Below are 16,852 nucleotides of genomic sequence, written 5' to 3'. Positions count from 1 at the left end.
TGTGCCCATTTAGTCATCAAAAACTGAGCTTGATTAAACAACTTGGTAAGAATTAATTAAGAACAAGTTAGGATTAGAGTCCAAATTGGGCAGGAATAAGCCTGAGCCGATTTTTATATTTATTTATTTATATATTTGTATTAATATTACAAATATTAATACAAATATATAAATAAATTATCAAATATATTAATATTACATTAATATGTTTATATTTATATTTATTTACACACACACACACACACACACACACACGTTAGATCTATAACTTCATTTTTGTTTCAACCACTAATCATTTATGTGGTTCTAATATCATTACGGTTTGAATATGTAGCCCTCTGACAGTAACTATGCAACTTAAGTAAAACACTGTCTCTTTTAACACACAAATGAGAACTTAACATTTCATGTTTCTACTGGAAAAAAAAATGTTTTTTAGCCATGGATATAGACAAGTATTTTATTACAATACAATGCTTCTCATTAATTCAATATTTGGCTACCACATTTCACTTCTGACATTTACTACTATAAATACTGTACATCGTCTTTTGTTCTTATTCACTGTTCACGGTGAGGATATCAAAGAGAGAAAATGGAAAATTACAACACTGCTAAAGAATTGGGAAAGCTCAGAACAAAGCAAATATTAAATCGGGATCAGTTTCTGCCACTTCCTATATTATGACAATGCAGCTTAGTTGAATGAACAGATCTTCAGAGTATGGCCACTATTTCTTCATCTATTTCTTCTATCATATTGATAAACATAACGAAATGCTAAATGCTAGCCATTTGCTACATTACTTTAAATAATTTTATCCCTTCGCTTCTTAAATTTAATTTTTGCTTGGCTAAGGTGATATGTACTATTGATGATATTCAAAGTCCCAATAAGCTTATTTTTATTCACTCCCTTAACATTAATCAAGTTTTATTAATTCTATAGTGGAAGCATTTGATCAGAAATCCATACTAACCATAATTTGCTTTAATAAACACAAGAGGATTAAAACTGATCTTTTAAAAAATATAGCTAAGTCTCACAGTGGAAAAATAATTGCTACTATATATAAAGAATTGTAAAAACAAATGTAATTTTATTAGGAGTTTCAAACAGCTCAAGTTTAAATATGACTAATCTATTTTGAATAGTGTATTAAATATGCAATAAGGTATATGATAAACTGCAATATAATTATATATTCACATAACTGTAATATACTTCAACCTTTGCTAAGTAATGGCCAATGATATAGTTTGGCAGTATGAGAATACTACTCAATTAATAAATACAGGAATAAATTAATAACTTTCATTTAATCTGATCCAAGTAAATAATGTAAAAATATTCCTATTTATGCCTTGATGAACTGGCAGGAATATATATTCATATTCTAAATATAAATGTAGCATAAATGTACAGAAACTGTTAATTATTGCCTAAATTATTGATAAGATACAGCAAAAAGTAAAACGCATTTTTATAAAATCTAATTTTAGAAATCAACATGAAGATATCTTGCCTAATTCTAATCTGTATACTTTTAATGTTTTTATTTAGTGAACATTATTTTAGGATATTTGTTCAAGTTTCAAAAGCTTAAAAGGAATCTGGTAACAACTTTCCTGGCTAACCACTTTGATTAAAAGGCGCAAGCTTTCAAGAGCTGCAGCAAAATATATTGCAAAACGGCTTCCACATTATGTGTGAGAAATACTTCCTTAAAATAATATAGTATTCTTATTCTTGAGCCTCACTCTTAAATAATGCCAGTCAAATCTGAGTACTGACATTTCCTTTCTCTTGGTAGCTTATCTTTAAAGTGATATGCAAGCTTAGTGCCGTAGTAGCTCAAGGCAGTAGTCAATTCACTTAAAACTTGTGAACGCTTTCTATTTTTCCCCCTCTGTCTATTTATTTTGATGTGTATATTATTCTTAGCTAACTTCCATCACATTTCATGAGTTGATCTCATACCTTAAAAGATTAGGCATTCCCACCTGGAACTATTCACAATGTATAGCATTGCATAACCTTCTCCGTTCTTCTAGTCTTCTATTCTTATGCATTATTAATAGTAGCATTCTTTCTTATTTAATGTATAACTACAACTTCTACAGGGCTATGCTTGATGGAAGCCTCCTGTCTGTCATGCTTCTTTCATTACAGTCAAAGGAACGGAATGGTTCATTATTTAACACTCTGCTGCCATCTATTTGACAAAAAGAAAACGTGTCTGTCAATGCCCTGTTTTGAAAAATACAACCTTCAACCTTGACTTTTCCTGGATCAAATGAAAACAAAGAATATAAAGATTTCTACTGGCATTCTGTCTTTAAATATGCCCTCCAGTATGAGTGAGACGAAGATGAAATGTTCTTGTGACAGCATTTACATATTCTTGTCATATTTACTGGCATATTGCATCCTTAAAGGTAAAGGTGAATGTTCCCCTCACAAGAGCGGTGCTCATCTCCGTTGCTAAGCCAAAGAGCCAGCGCTGTCCGAAGATGTCTCCATGGTCATGTGTCCGGCATGACTAAATGCCGAAGGCGCATAGAACACTGTTACCTTCCCAACAAAGTGGGCCCTATTTTTCTACTTGCATTTTACATGCTTTCGAATGGCTAGGTTGGCAGAAGCTGGGAAAAGTAACGGGAGCTCACTCTGTTACGCGGCACTAGGGATTTGAACCGCCAAACTGCCAACCTTTCTGATCAACAAGCTCAGCCTTTTAGTCATTGAGCCATTGTGTTCCTCTCCATTGCTCCCTTAGTATTTATATTATAGTAAAACAAATTTTAGGCCTGAAGGAGAGTTTTTTGAAAAATTATACAGGTATTTCTTCCTTTCTCTCTCCTTCTGTCATGCCACATAAATAAAGCACATTTTAAACTTTTAAATCCTAGTTATTAATCTCATATAAATAATAGGTATTTATTCATTAACACCAACATCCAATTTCTATTTGCTTTGCTGTTATTCTCACTGAAGTAAATATTTATAAAACTATAATCTTAGATTGTCAGTACTGTGGTTTGGATCCAGATATGCTCATTATTAATTTGTAAACGAACCAAAATTTACAAGAAGCTCTTCCCAGCAAGTAGGGAAAGAGATAATTTTTGTTGATTGCCACTTTCAGCCAAAGTAGGTTTTCAATGGGTAAAGTGGGAAGAGAGAATTAGTAAAAAAATAACTGTCTTGTCTTTTTCTGTGCCCCCCCCCATTCACTCTTGAGCAGAAACACTGCCTGAATAAAATAATATATAAAGAAAAGTTTGAATTCAAAATAAAAGAACATTTCCAAGCATCTTGCATAATAATTGAAATATCATATAAGACTGGAAACAATAATGGTTTGTTATTGATATAGGATTAGCATGCTAGTTATAAGTAGGAAAAACAATGACAGCGGTACCCGTGGTTATACAGGTGAAACTCGAAAAATTAGAATATGGTGCAAAAGTTCATTTATTTCAGTAATGCAACTTAAAAGGTGAAACTAATATATGAGATAGACTCATTAAATGCAAAGCAAGATAGTTCAAGCCGTGATTTGTCATAATTGTGATGATTGTGGCTTACAGCTCATGAAAACCCCAAATCCACCATCTCAGAAAATTAGAATATTACATGCAATCAATAAAACAAGGATTGTACGTAGAACACTATCGGACCTCTGAAAAGTATAAGCATGCATATGTACTCAGTACCTGGTACACTGGACCTCAAGCATCTTCCAGTGTGTGCCTCTCCATCCTTCCTCCATACTCTGGGTCCTTGGTTTCCAAATGAGATGCAAAAGTTGCTCTCATCAGAAAAGAGGACTTTGGACCACTGAGCAACAGACCAGGTCTGTTTTTCTTTAGCCCAGGTAAGACGCTTCTGACGTTGATTGTTGTTCAGGAGCGGCTTGACAAGAGGAATACGACATTTGAAGCCCATGTCCAGGATCCGTCTGTGTGTGGTGGCTCTTGATGCACTCACTCCAGCCTCAGTCCACTCCTTGTGAAAGTCCCCAACACTTTTGAATGGCCTTTTCCTGACAATCCTCTCCAGGCTGCGGTCATCCCTGCTGCTTGTGCACCTTTTTCTTCCACACTTTCCCCTTCCACATAACTTTCTATTAATGTGCTTTGATACAGCACTTTGGGAACATCCAACTTCTTTTGCAATTACCTTTCGAGGCTTTCCCTCCTTATGGAGGGTGTCAATGATGGTTTTCTGCACAACTGTTCAGGTCAGCAGTCTTTCCCATGATTGTGATTCCTACTGAACCAGACTGAGAGACCATTTAAAGGCTCAGGAACCCTTTTGCAGGTGTTATGGCTTAATTAGCTGACACTTTGAGCCTAAAATATTGCACCTTTTCACAATATTCTAATTTTCTGAGATGGTGGATTTGGGGTTTTCATGAGCTGTAGGTCATAATCATTACAACTATGACAAATCACAGCTTGAACTATCTTGCTTTGCATGTAATGAGTCTATCTCATATATTAGTTTCACCTTTTAAGTTGCATTACTGAAATAAATGAACTTTTGCACGATATTCTAATTTTTCAAGTTTCACCTGTATATCTAACATGCTAATCCTTCACTGTTATCTCATCCTCAAATAGTCATCCTTTCCATTCTATAAATTGAAAACTCCAAGCTTAAGGGCATTTTTCTGGCCCCAAGTTAGTTAATGAACCAAACCGAATAGGTGCGAACTGGTAGGAACCCACCTCTGAGTGAAGTATATATCCTTTCTCTTTTATCTAGTGGTTTTGCTCATGTTCTACAATAATGTACAACATAATTATCTACTTTAAAAGTTATTTCCCTCTGAATTTGTTATTAAGTACTTTATCCATGTTCCCTGAACTTCGATAAACCCATTCCAAGAATGATTTATCTTTGTTGGTTTCCTACAGGAAACCAGACCAACATCCTATTACTTTATTTTCCTTACTTTTAACAGAGCTCACATAAAATTAGCTGGATGGGGAAAACTTATTTAGTCAGTAGCGTAGAAACAGTATTGCATCAAAGAGAAGAAAACATTGGGTAAAAGCTTAGACCAGGGGTAGTCAACCTTTTTATACCTACCGCCCACTTTTGTATCTCTGTTAGTAGTAACATTTTCTAACCGCCCACCGGTTCCACAGTAATGGTGATTTATAAAGTAGGGAAGTAACTTTACTTTATAAAATTTATAAAGCAGAGTTACAGCAAACCCCTACCGCCCACCGTGAAAGCTGGAACGCCCACTAGTGGGCGGTAGGGACCAGGTTGGACCACCACTGGCTTAGACTATCTGACAATGATGTATAGTGTCACTATAAAATAATAACTATATATGAAAGCTGCATGAAGGCACCAAAAACATAGAAGACAAATAACACGATTTAATGCGGGTGCAATTGTTAAATCTCACGCAAAATATAAATAAACTCCAAAATTATCTCGCACTGAATTTCAGATTTATTTGAATTGCTATTATCAGGTGGCTGGTTTTTGTATTTGGGGGATTTTGGTATCTTTAGGTCAGTCGGGATTCCAGGCAACTGAGTTATGAGTTATGAAAGTTTATTTATATGCCGCCCTTTTCCCTGGGGGGACTCAGGGCGGCTTACAACTCGCAACTGCCTGGTAAAATATGTGCAGTTTTCTTGGCAACATTTTAAGAAGTGGTTTGTCATTTGCTTCTTTGAGGGCTAAAGAGGGAGGGACTGATCCACTCACCCCACTGCCTTTATACTTGACAGGATTGGAATTCAGTCTCCTAGTCTCTAGTGGCATTCCTTTAACTACTACACCAGATTGTCTCATAAACTGTGAACCACTTTAGGAATTTGAGTTATAAAATATAATAAGGTTCACCCATACTACACCTATCCTCCGCGAGCTGCACTGATTGGTCTCCGAGCACGATTCAAGTTGCTGGTTATCACCTTTAAAGCCCTACATGGCCTAGGACCTGGATACCTGCGAGACCGTCTTCTGCCGCATACCTCCCTTAGACCAATAAGATCGCACAGGATGGGCCTTCTCCAGGTGCCTTCAGCGGGACAATGCCAGCTGGCGAGGCCTCGGAGTAGGGCTTTCTCTGTTGCCGCTCCGGCCCTATGGAATGAGCTGCCCCCAGAGATCCGGGCCCTACCCACTCTCTTGGCCTTCCGTAAAGCTATTAAAACCTGGCTTTTCCGGCAGGCCTGGGGCTGTTGACCTCTGGATTGAGGTCCAGCCCCCCTTTGATTGGGTGTATGTTGTGCTTCTTTTTAACTTTGCTGTGTCTTATTGTTTTAATTCTTTTTAATATTTTTCATTTCTGTAAGCCGCCCGGAGTCCTTCGGGATTGTGCGGCCTAGACGTGACCCGTCAAAACCGCGTTCCACAAAACCGCGGTCGACGAAATTGCGTATGTGACGTCATCACAATGCGACGAAAAAGATCGAAAAATTGAAATAAAAATTAAATTACAGCAAGCCGATTCACATAAAGGTAAGGGTTAGGTTAAGGATTAGGGTTAGGGTTAGGTTAAGGGTTAGGGTTAGAGCGTTAGCGTTACGTTTAGCGTTAGGTTAAGGGTTAGCGTTAGGTTTTTCGTTACGTTAAGGGTTAGGTTTAGGGTTAGGTTTAGGGTTAGGTTTAGGGTTAGGTTAAGGGTTAGGTTTAGGGTTAGGTTTGGGGGGGTTAGGGTAAGGTTTTCGCTTTATTTTTACATTTTTCGATCTTTTCCGTCGTGCTGTGATGACGTCACATACGTGCTTTCGTCGACCGCGATTTTGTCGTCCGCGGTTTTGTGGTAGAACCGGCCTAGAAATTCAATAAATGAAATGAATGAAATGAAATAATAACAAACAGGTAGGTGCCACCACATAACAATCGAGATTCAACAATTGTTATAAGAAACAGAAGAAAAAAAAGGCTGAACAGTAGAGTTTGCAGTACATGGAGACAGCAGTAGAGAAGAGAAGGAACTGGAAAAAATCATGAAATACGAAGACTTGCATATGGAAATGGAAGGACAGTGGAAAAAGCAAGCAAAGATAGTATAGTCATAGGCACCTTCAGTGCAATTGCAAAACATCTGGAGCACAGGTGGGTTCCTACCAGTTCGCACCTATTCGGTAGAACCGGTTCGTCAAATCTACTGAACCGGTTAGAAGAGGTTCCACCAGTGGACCCGGAAAGCAGGCCACACCTACAGAAGAGGTTCCAAAAAATTTTGAAACCCACCACTGGCAAGGATCTTGTAACTTGACAGCTTTAAGACTTGCATGCTTCAATGCCAGAGTTTCTGAATAGCTACTTGGACCAACCTAAGTACTAATTCATAATTTCATATCCAGTCACATGGGCAGCAAGCCACTCCCATCCGGTCACATGGGTGGCAAGCCACTCCCACAAAGGAGGCCACACCCACAGAGCAGGTTCCAACAATTTTTGAAACCCACCACTGATCTGGAGCATCATTTGAACACTATGGGCATTGACAAAATCACCATCAGTCAATTGCAAAAGGCAGCTTTGCTTGGAACAGCTTACATCCTATGCTGATATCTTTAATACCGTCAAACGACAACATCTACCTATGCCAGATCCTTAGGAAGGACTTGATAGGTGAATAAAAAATGCCAAATTCAAATATATGACTGACTGTGCGACAAAACATAATATTGAAAATAACATCAGATCCAAACACTTATTAGCAAAGGTTTTACAAAATTTAAAAGTACAACATTGCCTACATTCCAGGAAATCAAAATGCAACAAGGTTGAAAAATATTACTGTTACTGAGTGACAGAAAAATATCAATTATGGATGTACTGTATATATGTAGCAAAATATAGAAACATACAGAAATGCACAAAAAAGACAGTAAAAGTATATATTTTCACCTTCATTCCTTATGCTGTGGCTAAATACAGAAGAGGTAGTGATGTGGGAATTTATCTTGTTTAATTTCATATCACTCCTCAACTCTTTCAAATAATTCAAATCAGTTACATGGGAATAAAAGAAAACAAAGATGAACAAAAAGCACAAACAACATATATAGACACTCAGTTAAAGAGAGTTTTGTAAAAGGTTTTGCACAGAGCATTCAGAAATTTGCTTAAATCTTATAACCTGTCAAAAATTTGAAAGCTGATCTATAGTACAGCATTCAAATGCGGTCATAGGTTGAAGGGGCAGTTGGAAATGACACATAGACAAAACCCTCATGCAAACAGAAGTGTCAACTGTATGCTCTGATAAGTCCAGGCCAACATTTACACGCGAAAAGAATGTTGGATTGGATCCAAACCTGTTTGAGTGGAAGGGATTTCAACTTGGCAAGAATATCCCATGACTAATAATGTCCGTCTTTGCGCTGCAATATCCCATCCCAAAAGCCATCGCCTTTTTGAATGTTCTAACAATCAGGAATAGCATTTGGAAGGAATGTATGGCTATGATATATAGATATAGATACAGAAAAAGCTTGATGCACAAACATAACCATTGAACTGGAATTCAACCCATTACCTTTTATTTCTATATTGGATGGAAAAATTAATTTAGAATAGAATAGAATAGAATAGAATTTTATTATTTGTATGCCGCCCTTCTCCGGGAGGACTCAGGGCGGCGAACAATTCAAAAGGGGGAAAAGGGGAACATAAAAACGAAATACAAATAATAAAAATAGGCAACAGTCGCACAACCATACATGTCGAGAGGGGAGGGAACTCATCACCCCCAGGCCTGCCGGCAAAGCCAGGCTTTGACAGCTTTTCGGAAGGCCTGGAGAGAGGTGAGGGTCCGAATCCCTGCGGGGAGTTCATTCCAGAGGGCCGGAGCTGCCACAGAGAAGGCCCTCCCCCAGGTAATAGCCTGGTGGCATTGGCTGGTAGATGGCACCCGGAGGAGGCCAACCCTGTGAGATCTAATGGGTCTTTAATTCTAATGGGTCTTTAATTAAATTTAAGAATTTAATTCTTCTTGGGTGAATACTAAAGAAAACAATGATTGTACATTGTAACAATGATGTGAAACCAAATTCTTTTGCAGAATATATGAAACAAATCTAGATTTTCCATTAATAATCAACCCAAACAAGCAGGAAGCAGTTCCTGAGTCCAGAAAAGGTAAACAATAAGGTAAATAGGATTAGGGCTGATTAATATTTGTGCATAACACTACCCTGGAAGACCAGAACTACAGGTTTGACTGGAAAGTTGCAAAAACATTTATCAAACATAAACGTCTCTGGATAAGTCACCAAAAGTTCAATTAAAGAGTCACTGATTTGATGGCAGCATTATTTAAGCCAGTGTTTTTCAACCACTGTGCCACGGCACACTAGTGTGCCGTGACATAGTGTAAGGTGTGCCGTGGGAAAAACACCTGCCTATAGTCAATATAGGCACAGAGTTAATTTTTTTTAACATTTTCTAATGGTGGTGTGCCTCGTGATTTTTTTCATGAAAAAAGTGTGCCTTTGCACAAAAAAGGTTGAAAAACACTGATTTAAGCAATAATACTAAATTAATGATAGTAAATCATCACTGTCATCATTAACATCATCCCTGAACAACAGTAAGAGTATCATTCTTCTCATTCCTTTAACTGATTATGTTTACCTCTGGGCTTAAAACTTTTTACCAAGTTAATTGTTTTATTGTATTGTAACTGACTACAGGGATTATTTATACAATAGAAATTGGAAACAACTGTTAACACTGTGATGATCTAGATAAATTAAACCTTTAAATAGGAGAAAAACATTCAATTCAGCCTGCCAAGCTCATACAAAGTTCTCCGACATTCAATTCTCTGTTGACTTCTGCAAAGAGCGGCGTGTGCCCAAGTAGCCTTTTTATAGTCTGGAGAGGAGCCTGATGACCACCAGCTGAGTGCAATTACCTCCTGTAATTGCGTAATTGTCCCTGACGCCTATTAGCTCTTCAATGGCGTGGCATCCAGGAACAACTCACTACTGGCTTCCGGCTCACTCTCCCTTGTCTCCTCCCTATTGGTCCAAGGCTGAGGCGCCTCCTGGTGGCCAACCAGCCTCTCTGCGCCCTGCTCGGAGTCGGAACCCTGTCCAGGGTCCTCCACATCCTCCAGAGCCGACTCATAGGGCCCCTCGCTGTCGGAGTCTGGTGGCAGCTCCAACGGCTCCTGCTGGGCCACAACACATGTACTTGTACACATGCATATATGTGCATGCTTACACCAACACCCGTTTGGTATACCTTTGTTTACCTAAACCATTATTTAAGGTTTCTTGGTATTTTTACATTCGCAGAATTTTGTTCATAGATATATTAAAGTAAAATTTAAAAATGGGACCTAACAAAATGAGTACCGTATCAACAAAATATACTACACCGTTGCTTACAGATAAATCACATATTTATTTTGTAAGAGATTTATTAATATTACTTACTTTAACATGACTCTGTGCTCCAAGGTTGTAAATTTCAGAAGGTTTAACTTCGTTGATTATTTTCACTAAGCAAGTACTATCTGTCAAATCACCATAATGCAGTTTCATATCTTCAGGTAAAAAAAAAAAAAGAAAGTTAAAATTCATGCCGTGTGTTGCATTCATTTCTATTTATACTTTCCTAATTCCTTGAAAGGCCAGCAGTCTAAAGTCTATTCTATTCTGCAGAGAGGCTTATGCTTTCTCAGGGCAGAGAGCAGATTGCACGGATGGGTCAGCAGGGAGCCCCAGGAAAGGGGTCAAAGAACCGCAGGACCCAGCTCATTGGTAAGGCTGACGGTGGGCGGTCCTTGGTGGAGACGCAGCTGCTGCTCTGGAGTTGAGAGGGGCGGTGGCAGAGGTGCTCCGGAGGGCAGGCAGCAGCCCCGGGACATTCACCTACGCCTGCCCTCCCGGAGCACCACTGCCATCGCTGCCCTCTCAGCCCCAGATCAGCAGCTTCATCTCCACCAAGGGCCGCTCGCCCTGGCTTGGTTGGGCTGGACGCCGACCTTGGAAGGCAAGCGTGCATGGGTGACTGCCGGGAAGGCAGCGTGGAAGGCAGGCAAGCATGGCAGGATTGCGGGGAAGGGAGTAGGATACTGGGTCCCTTCTGCGTGGCCCCGCCATGCTTGCCTGCCTTCCATGCATCCTTCCACTTGCCTGCTTTTGCAAGCTGGCCACAGGGACCGCCGGGGAGGCAGGCAAGCATGGCAGAGCTGTGGGGAAGGGAGTAGGTTGCTGGCCCCCTTCCACGTGGCCAGCCGGCTCCAACATGCTTGCCTGCCTTCCACACAGCCTTCCGCTTGCGTGCATTCACAAGCTGGCCACAGGGACACCGGGAAGGCCGTGTGGAAGGCAGGCAAGTATGACAGGGATGCGGGCCGCAGGGAAGGGAGTAGGGGAAGCAGGCTGGGACGATGGAAAGCAGAGACTGGGTAGGGCAGGGCGAGCGAGCGGCGACCAGGGGACCGGTTCAGGGGTGTGGCCAGCCAGCGGTCCCTACCGGTTAGGCAACCCTGGCCCATTGTCCACTATCGGTTCTCATGAACCGGTACGAACTGGTAGGATTTCACCCCTGCTGCTATCCTAAAAAGTTTTCTTACTTTGCTTTTTTAAAGGGATTAATGGTGATATCAAAATTTCATTTTCTGTTCCAGTTGAAATGAACAAAAATTAACAAAATTATTTTATAAACTATTTTTCAAATACTAAAAAAAAAGGATTGAAACTAGACTAAAAAAAAGACATTCACGTAATTAGTCTCGGCGATCAATTTCCTGTCTGATGAAATCTTAATCAAACATTAGCAGTAAAAACAAAATCACATATGTCCTCTATGCATTCCCTCTCGTCTTTCAACACACACTTACTTCCTTCGATGTGAGCCTGGGGGTTCTTGTAGAGATGTTCAATCCGTCCCGTGTTAAAAGAGCTAGATCTACGAACAATTCCGTGTACCTACAATTTAACAGAAGTACAGTTAGTATTTTTGATGCAAAGCTTCACAATGTCAGATGTTGTGAGATCAGTTTCGTGATACAGAAGTGTCTGATTCAAATAGAAAAAACAGGGAAGGGCCATAAAAGATCCAGGCGATGCAATGATTCCATGACACAACACTACTGTCCAACATTTTCTCTTGTAAGCTGAGCTCACAAATGGCTGTGCAAAAGCTACTTAATGGAAACAACTGGATGAAAATAATGGCACCCACTTTCTCCATGTTCTTTATCTTTATCTAACGAGAGCCGAGGTGGCGCAGTGGGGAGAGTGCAGTACTGCAGGCCACTTCAGCTGACTGCTATCAGCAGTTCGGCGGTTCAAATCTCACCGGCTCAGAGTTGACTCAGCCTTCCATCCTTCCGAGGTGGGTGAAATGAGGACCCAGATTGTAGGGGCGATATGCCGACTCTGTAAACCGCTTAGAGAGGGCTGAAAGCCCTATGAAGCGGTATATAAGTCTAACTGCTATTGCTATTGCTATCTTGTTTAATAATCAGACATTTCTCTCAAACATCTCTAGCCTATGGAACTTGTATAACTTATGTAATTATAAATGTGTACTAAAATTTGTACTTAATCGCTTCATGGGTTCATATTGATATTATTTATGCAGTGTTTTACTTGAACAATAAAAAGAGGGAGTTTTTTGCTACCTAGATATAACCAATAGCAATGTTTAATTTATATCTAGCTAACGCCGGCCAAACTCAGCACTAAGTGGGATTAAACCTGGATGACAGACCACAAAGAAACTCCAGGTTTGTAAGATGGACTAGAAAGAAAGGGAAAAAAAACAAAACAAAGGCAGTAGCAAATTATTTCCAGAACATCATTTATAGTGTAAGTACCACCAGTGAAGCAGATATTTTATGTTTAGTACCTGGTAGTTTCCTTGATTTTATTTCAGTTGCTCTCTTGTTCTTCCTTTTGCTTATGTTAAAAAGACATGATTTCTAAGTTACAAATATAAAAGTAGCTTTACTATTATGAAATATACTGAATAGTGTTAGAAGTTAACAAAGATGAAACTATTTGTATTGGCCACGATGACAGAAACATTTTCAAGAATAGGGGAATTGTTATATTATGCATATTACGTTGTTATGACAGCTAAATGGAAAGGGATCAAGTTCATTAATGAGGTACCACTTTTCAGCTTTTCATTCTGTGGTAGAGCGTTACGGTGCCAAATTTCTAACATTTCGTAATTGCTGAAGTACCGTTCAATTTATTTTTCCAAGGCCCCAAACTCCCACCTCTGCAAAATCCCTTCTCAAAATAAGTTTAACTTTTTTCCTCCTGCACCATAAAAACGTGAATTTAATGTAGCCTGGCTGTGTGCAGGCTGCTGTTTATCTGAATAAGCAGGAAGTGTGGAAAAACAGCTTATATACCCTGAGGATCAGAGGGATTCCACCATGGCAGTCTCCATGATAAACAGCACAATGCACTGGCATGATTACAGCTCGTGCTGTGCATTCTTTTCAAAGGTTTTGATTTCTTATCTCGTGCTGAATGGAAAACATAACCAGAGAGTGACAGCAAGGAAGCTCTGTCCGAATTATTTCATGCGTCTGCAGTCAGTCAGCAGAACTACTCACTCACCTCATAGCCCTTTTCCAGCAGGAACTCTGCCAAGTATGAGCCATCCTAATGAGAAGATAGGAAAATGTTAGGAAAATGTTAGGACCGTCTTATCTTTATGTGGAAGCTGTCAGCTTCGGTCATCTTAAGAACGCTATTATTCACAAATGAACTTGTAATTAACAGGGAAAGTTCAATCAGTGACATGTTGATCAATCAAGAATGAGGAACTTAATACTTCTAGTCATGCCTTTGTTTTTCAGCATGCAGAACAATAGGCAATTAATTCATTGAGACCAGCTATTGTTGCTCACTTTTAATTTGTCCTGTTGAGAAATGAAGTGTATTAGGTAAGGAAGATCTTTACGTTTTACAACAGCTTCGCAATTCACAGTTGTTGGGGGAGCAGTATGGAAAGGGACTTGCGAAGAAGCTTAATGAACTTTTTGTAAGCATCAGTTTAGATCAGAAAGAGAGGTGACGGAGTGTGTGTGTGTGTGTGTGTTTGTGTGTGTGTGTGTGTGTGTGTGTGTGTGTGTGTGTGTGTGTGTGTAGAAAACCGCATCAGGGCTGTGTTTGATCTCAGGGTTTGTCCAGAGCTAGAAAAGTCAACAAAAGGTTCTAATTTAAACTTATTTTGAAAGATCAGATCTGGCATGCTGAAAAAAATGTAAGTTTCTACGATACCCCCATTTTAACTTCAGTTTAGGAGGGGTTTTAGGCCACCAATGTCAATAAAAGAAATTAAAACATATTATTCGGTCACTGAAACCCAATAAAGCCACCAAAGATTTCCTACTTCAAATACTTTTTAGGACACACATGGTCCATTCCTGGAAGGACTGTTTACGTATATAGCCAACATCCATCAAGAGGGAAACTCTCTATCATAATTGCCATATACAAAAAAAATGAGACAAGGAAAACCCTGAAAATTACAAACCTATAAGCCTTATTGATAAAATAGTTAAGATCAGTAGTGAAATTCATTTTTTTTTACTACCGGTTCTGTGGGCGTGGCTTGGTGGGCATGGCAGGGGAAGGATACTGCAAAATCCACATTCTCTCCCCACTCCAGGGGAAGGATACTTTAAAATCTCCATTCCCTCCCCACTCCAGGGGAAGGATATTGTAAAATCTCCGTTCCCTCCCCACTCCAGGGGAAGGATACTGCAAAATCTCCATTCCCTCCCACTCCAGTGGAAGGATACTGCAAAATCCACATTCCCTCTCCACTCCAGTGGAAGGATACTGTAAAATCCACATTCTCTCCCCACTCCAGGGGAAGGAAACTGCAAAATCTCCATTCCCTCCCCACTCCAGTGGAAGGATACTACAAAATCCACATTCTCTCCCCACTCCAGGGGAAGGATACTGCAAAATCTCCATTCCTTCCTACTCCTGGGGGAAGGATATTGCAAAATCGCCATTTCCACCCCACTCTGGGGCCAGCCAGAGGTGGCATTTGCCGGTTCTCCGAACTACTCAAAATTTCCACTACTGGTTCTCCAGATCCTGTTAGAACCTGCTGAATTTCACCCCTGGTTAAGATACATGCAAAACATCTCTCGAGAAAAGTAAAAGATTGGGTGATTAAGAACACAGCAATTGAAGAAAATGTATATACTTCAGGGCTGAATGGAGGAGTCCTGAGTAATCATCATCACTTCTAGTGAATGTGGGGTTTTCTCCCTTTTCTCATACAGTAACTTGCCCTGCTATTGTTGATGTGAATGTGTGGTTTCCTCCTTAATACTTCCTTGGAATATTTTTTTTTCTTCTTGTTTGTCTAGGATTAATCCTTGTTTATCTGAGTATTGACTACTGGAGAGAATGTGTTCTGGTCTCTTTTCTTCTTAGACTTTTATTGTTTCTTTTGAATGGTATATAACTATACTTTATCTCTATGTGTCCATTGATGGACTGATACAACTGAATGTTAAGCTCACTAGTAGTTTAAGATTTAATTTGGCTTAGGATGCACAGTTTTCCAACTGAAACTATGGTTACCTCTGTCCATGTATTATGAGATTAAGGAATTTTCATCAGGTCTTCTGACTATGAGTTGATGTTGATGGGCTACACTTTGCTAGTATCAATTGCTCCAATTAAACCAAACAGGAAACATTACCAGATGAACTGATTCTACTTTATTAACAGAATCTTGCAAGTATGAAAATATAAACTTTTAACTGCTTGATCCCAATTTCCAATTTATTGGCATTTGTATGCCGCCCACTCCCAGTGGGACTCTGGGCGGCTTACAGGCAAAAACAACATATATTAAAAAATTAAGATAATACAAATATTAAAAATCAACAACATGCATACAGCTGGAGTGGGGCTGGATACTAATCAACAGCCCCAGGCCTGCCGGAACAGCCAGGTCTTCGTGGCTTTACAGAAGGCCGGAAGAGTGGTGAGGGTCTGGATCTCTACGGGGAGATCGTTCCATAGGGCCGGAGCAGCAACAGAGAAGGCCCTTCCCTGGGGACCCGCCAACCGACATTGACTGGCCGACGGCACCTGGAGGAGGCCCAATCTGTGCGATCTTATTGGTCGTTGGGAGGTAAATGGCAGGAGGCGGTCTCTCAGGTAGACCTTATCCCTTATGGTGGGTCCTTCCTAAATATCATTCTCTGACCATGGTGAGACAAGAGCCCTGTCTGATTGTTTCCTAATAGTAATTCTTTCCCCAAGGTCATTCACACATTCCGTTACAGCTAATCTTCTGTCTATCTTATCTAGCGGCGGTTACAGTTCTTATACTATACGTTGTAGATGACTCCTGTTTTTTCCCTAATTGGGCTACTACGTCTTTCGGTTTATGAAAATGTTTTGAGGGCTTTAGTTGGTTTGTGCACTATGGGGATACTATGTGTTTGTAATAGTCTATTGGTGGCTTCTAAAATATTTTTGATATATGGTACCTTTCCATAACTAGTGTTGTGCGGTGGTGAGTTGAGTGGTCAAGAATGTTTTGATAAAATTGCGTGGATATCCACTTTTTTTGGGAGGGGGGAGAGATGTTGTATAGGCTACCCATTTCATTTTTTCTGATGTTGCGGGCTGTTGCAGTGTGTTTATACTTCTTGCAATAATGTTCTGACTCAGCTCTTCTTGTGGAACATTGATTAGTGTGGCTAGTTATTTTTCAATAGAAGAACATATTAGTGGAAGAACAGGCTAGATTTAGATCTGGCTTCCATAAAAGGCAACTGCTTCGTTCTACACCACTTATTACTAAATATACAACAGATGGTAAAAACCTGTTCACATCTTTCATAGA

The 16,852-nt window shown here is 39.7% G+C and overlaps 1 protein-coding gene across 1 annotated transcript in view; it reads right to left on the bottom strand.

Annotated features, from left to right (window-relative positions):
- GMDS (GDP-mannose 4,6-dehydratase) overlaps nucleotides 1-16,852 on the bottom strand; it is a 189,681-nt gene that overhangs the window by 156,855 nt on the left and 15,974 nt on the right. Inside the window, exons 2-4 of the mRNA XM_032222847.1 lie at nucleotides 13,585-13,629; nucleotides 11,847-11,934; nucleotides 10,435-10,544 (exon numbers count right to left, since the gene is read on the bottom strand). Coding sequence (XP_032078738.1) covers nucleotides 10,435-10,544; nucleotides 11,847-11,934; nucleotides 13,585-13,629 — 243 coding nt within the window. The remainder of the gene's footprint in view (nucleotides 1-10,434; nucleotides 10,545-11,846; nucleotides 11,935-13,584; nucleotides 13,630-16,852) is intronic.

The sequence above is a fragment of the Thamnophis elegans genome, chromosome 8 (genome assembly GCF_009769535.1).
Source record: "Thamnophis elegans isolate rThaEle1 chromosome 8, rThaEle1.pri, whole genome shotgun sequence".
Taxonomy (NCBI): domain Eukaryota; kingdom Metazoa; phylum Chordata; class Lepidosauria; order Squamata; family Colubridae; genus Thamnophis; species Thamnophis elegans.
Note: the sequence above shows the minus strand (reverse complement) of the source record. Positions and strands in the feature narration are given on the sequence as shown.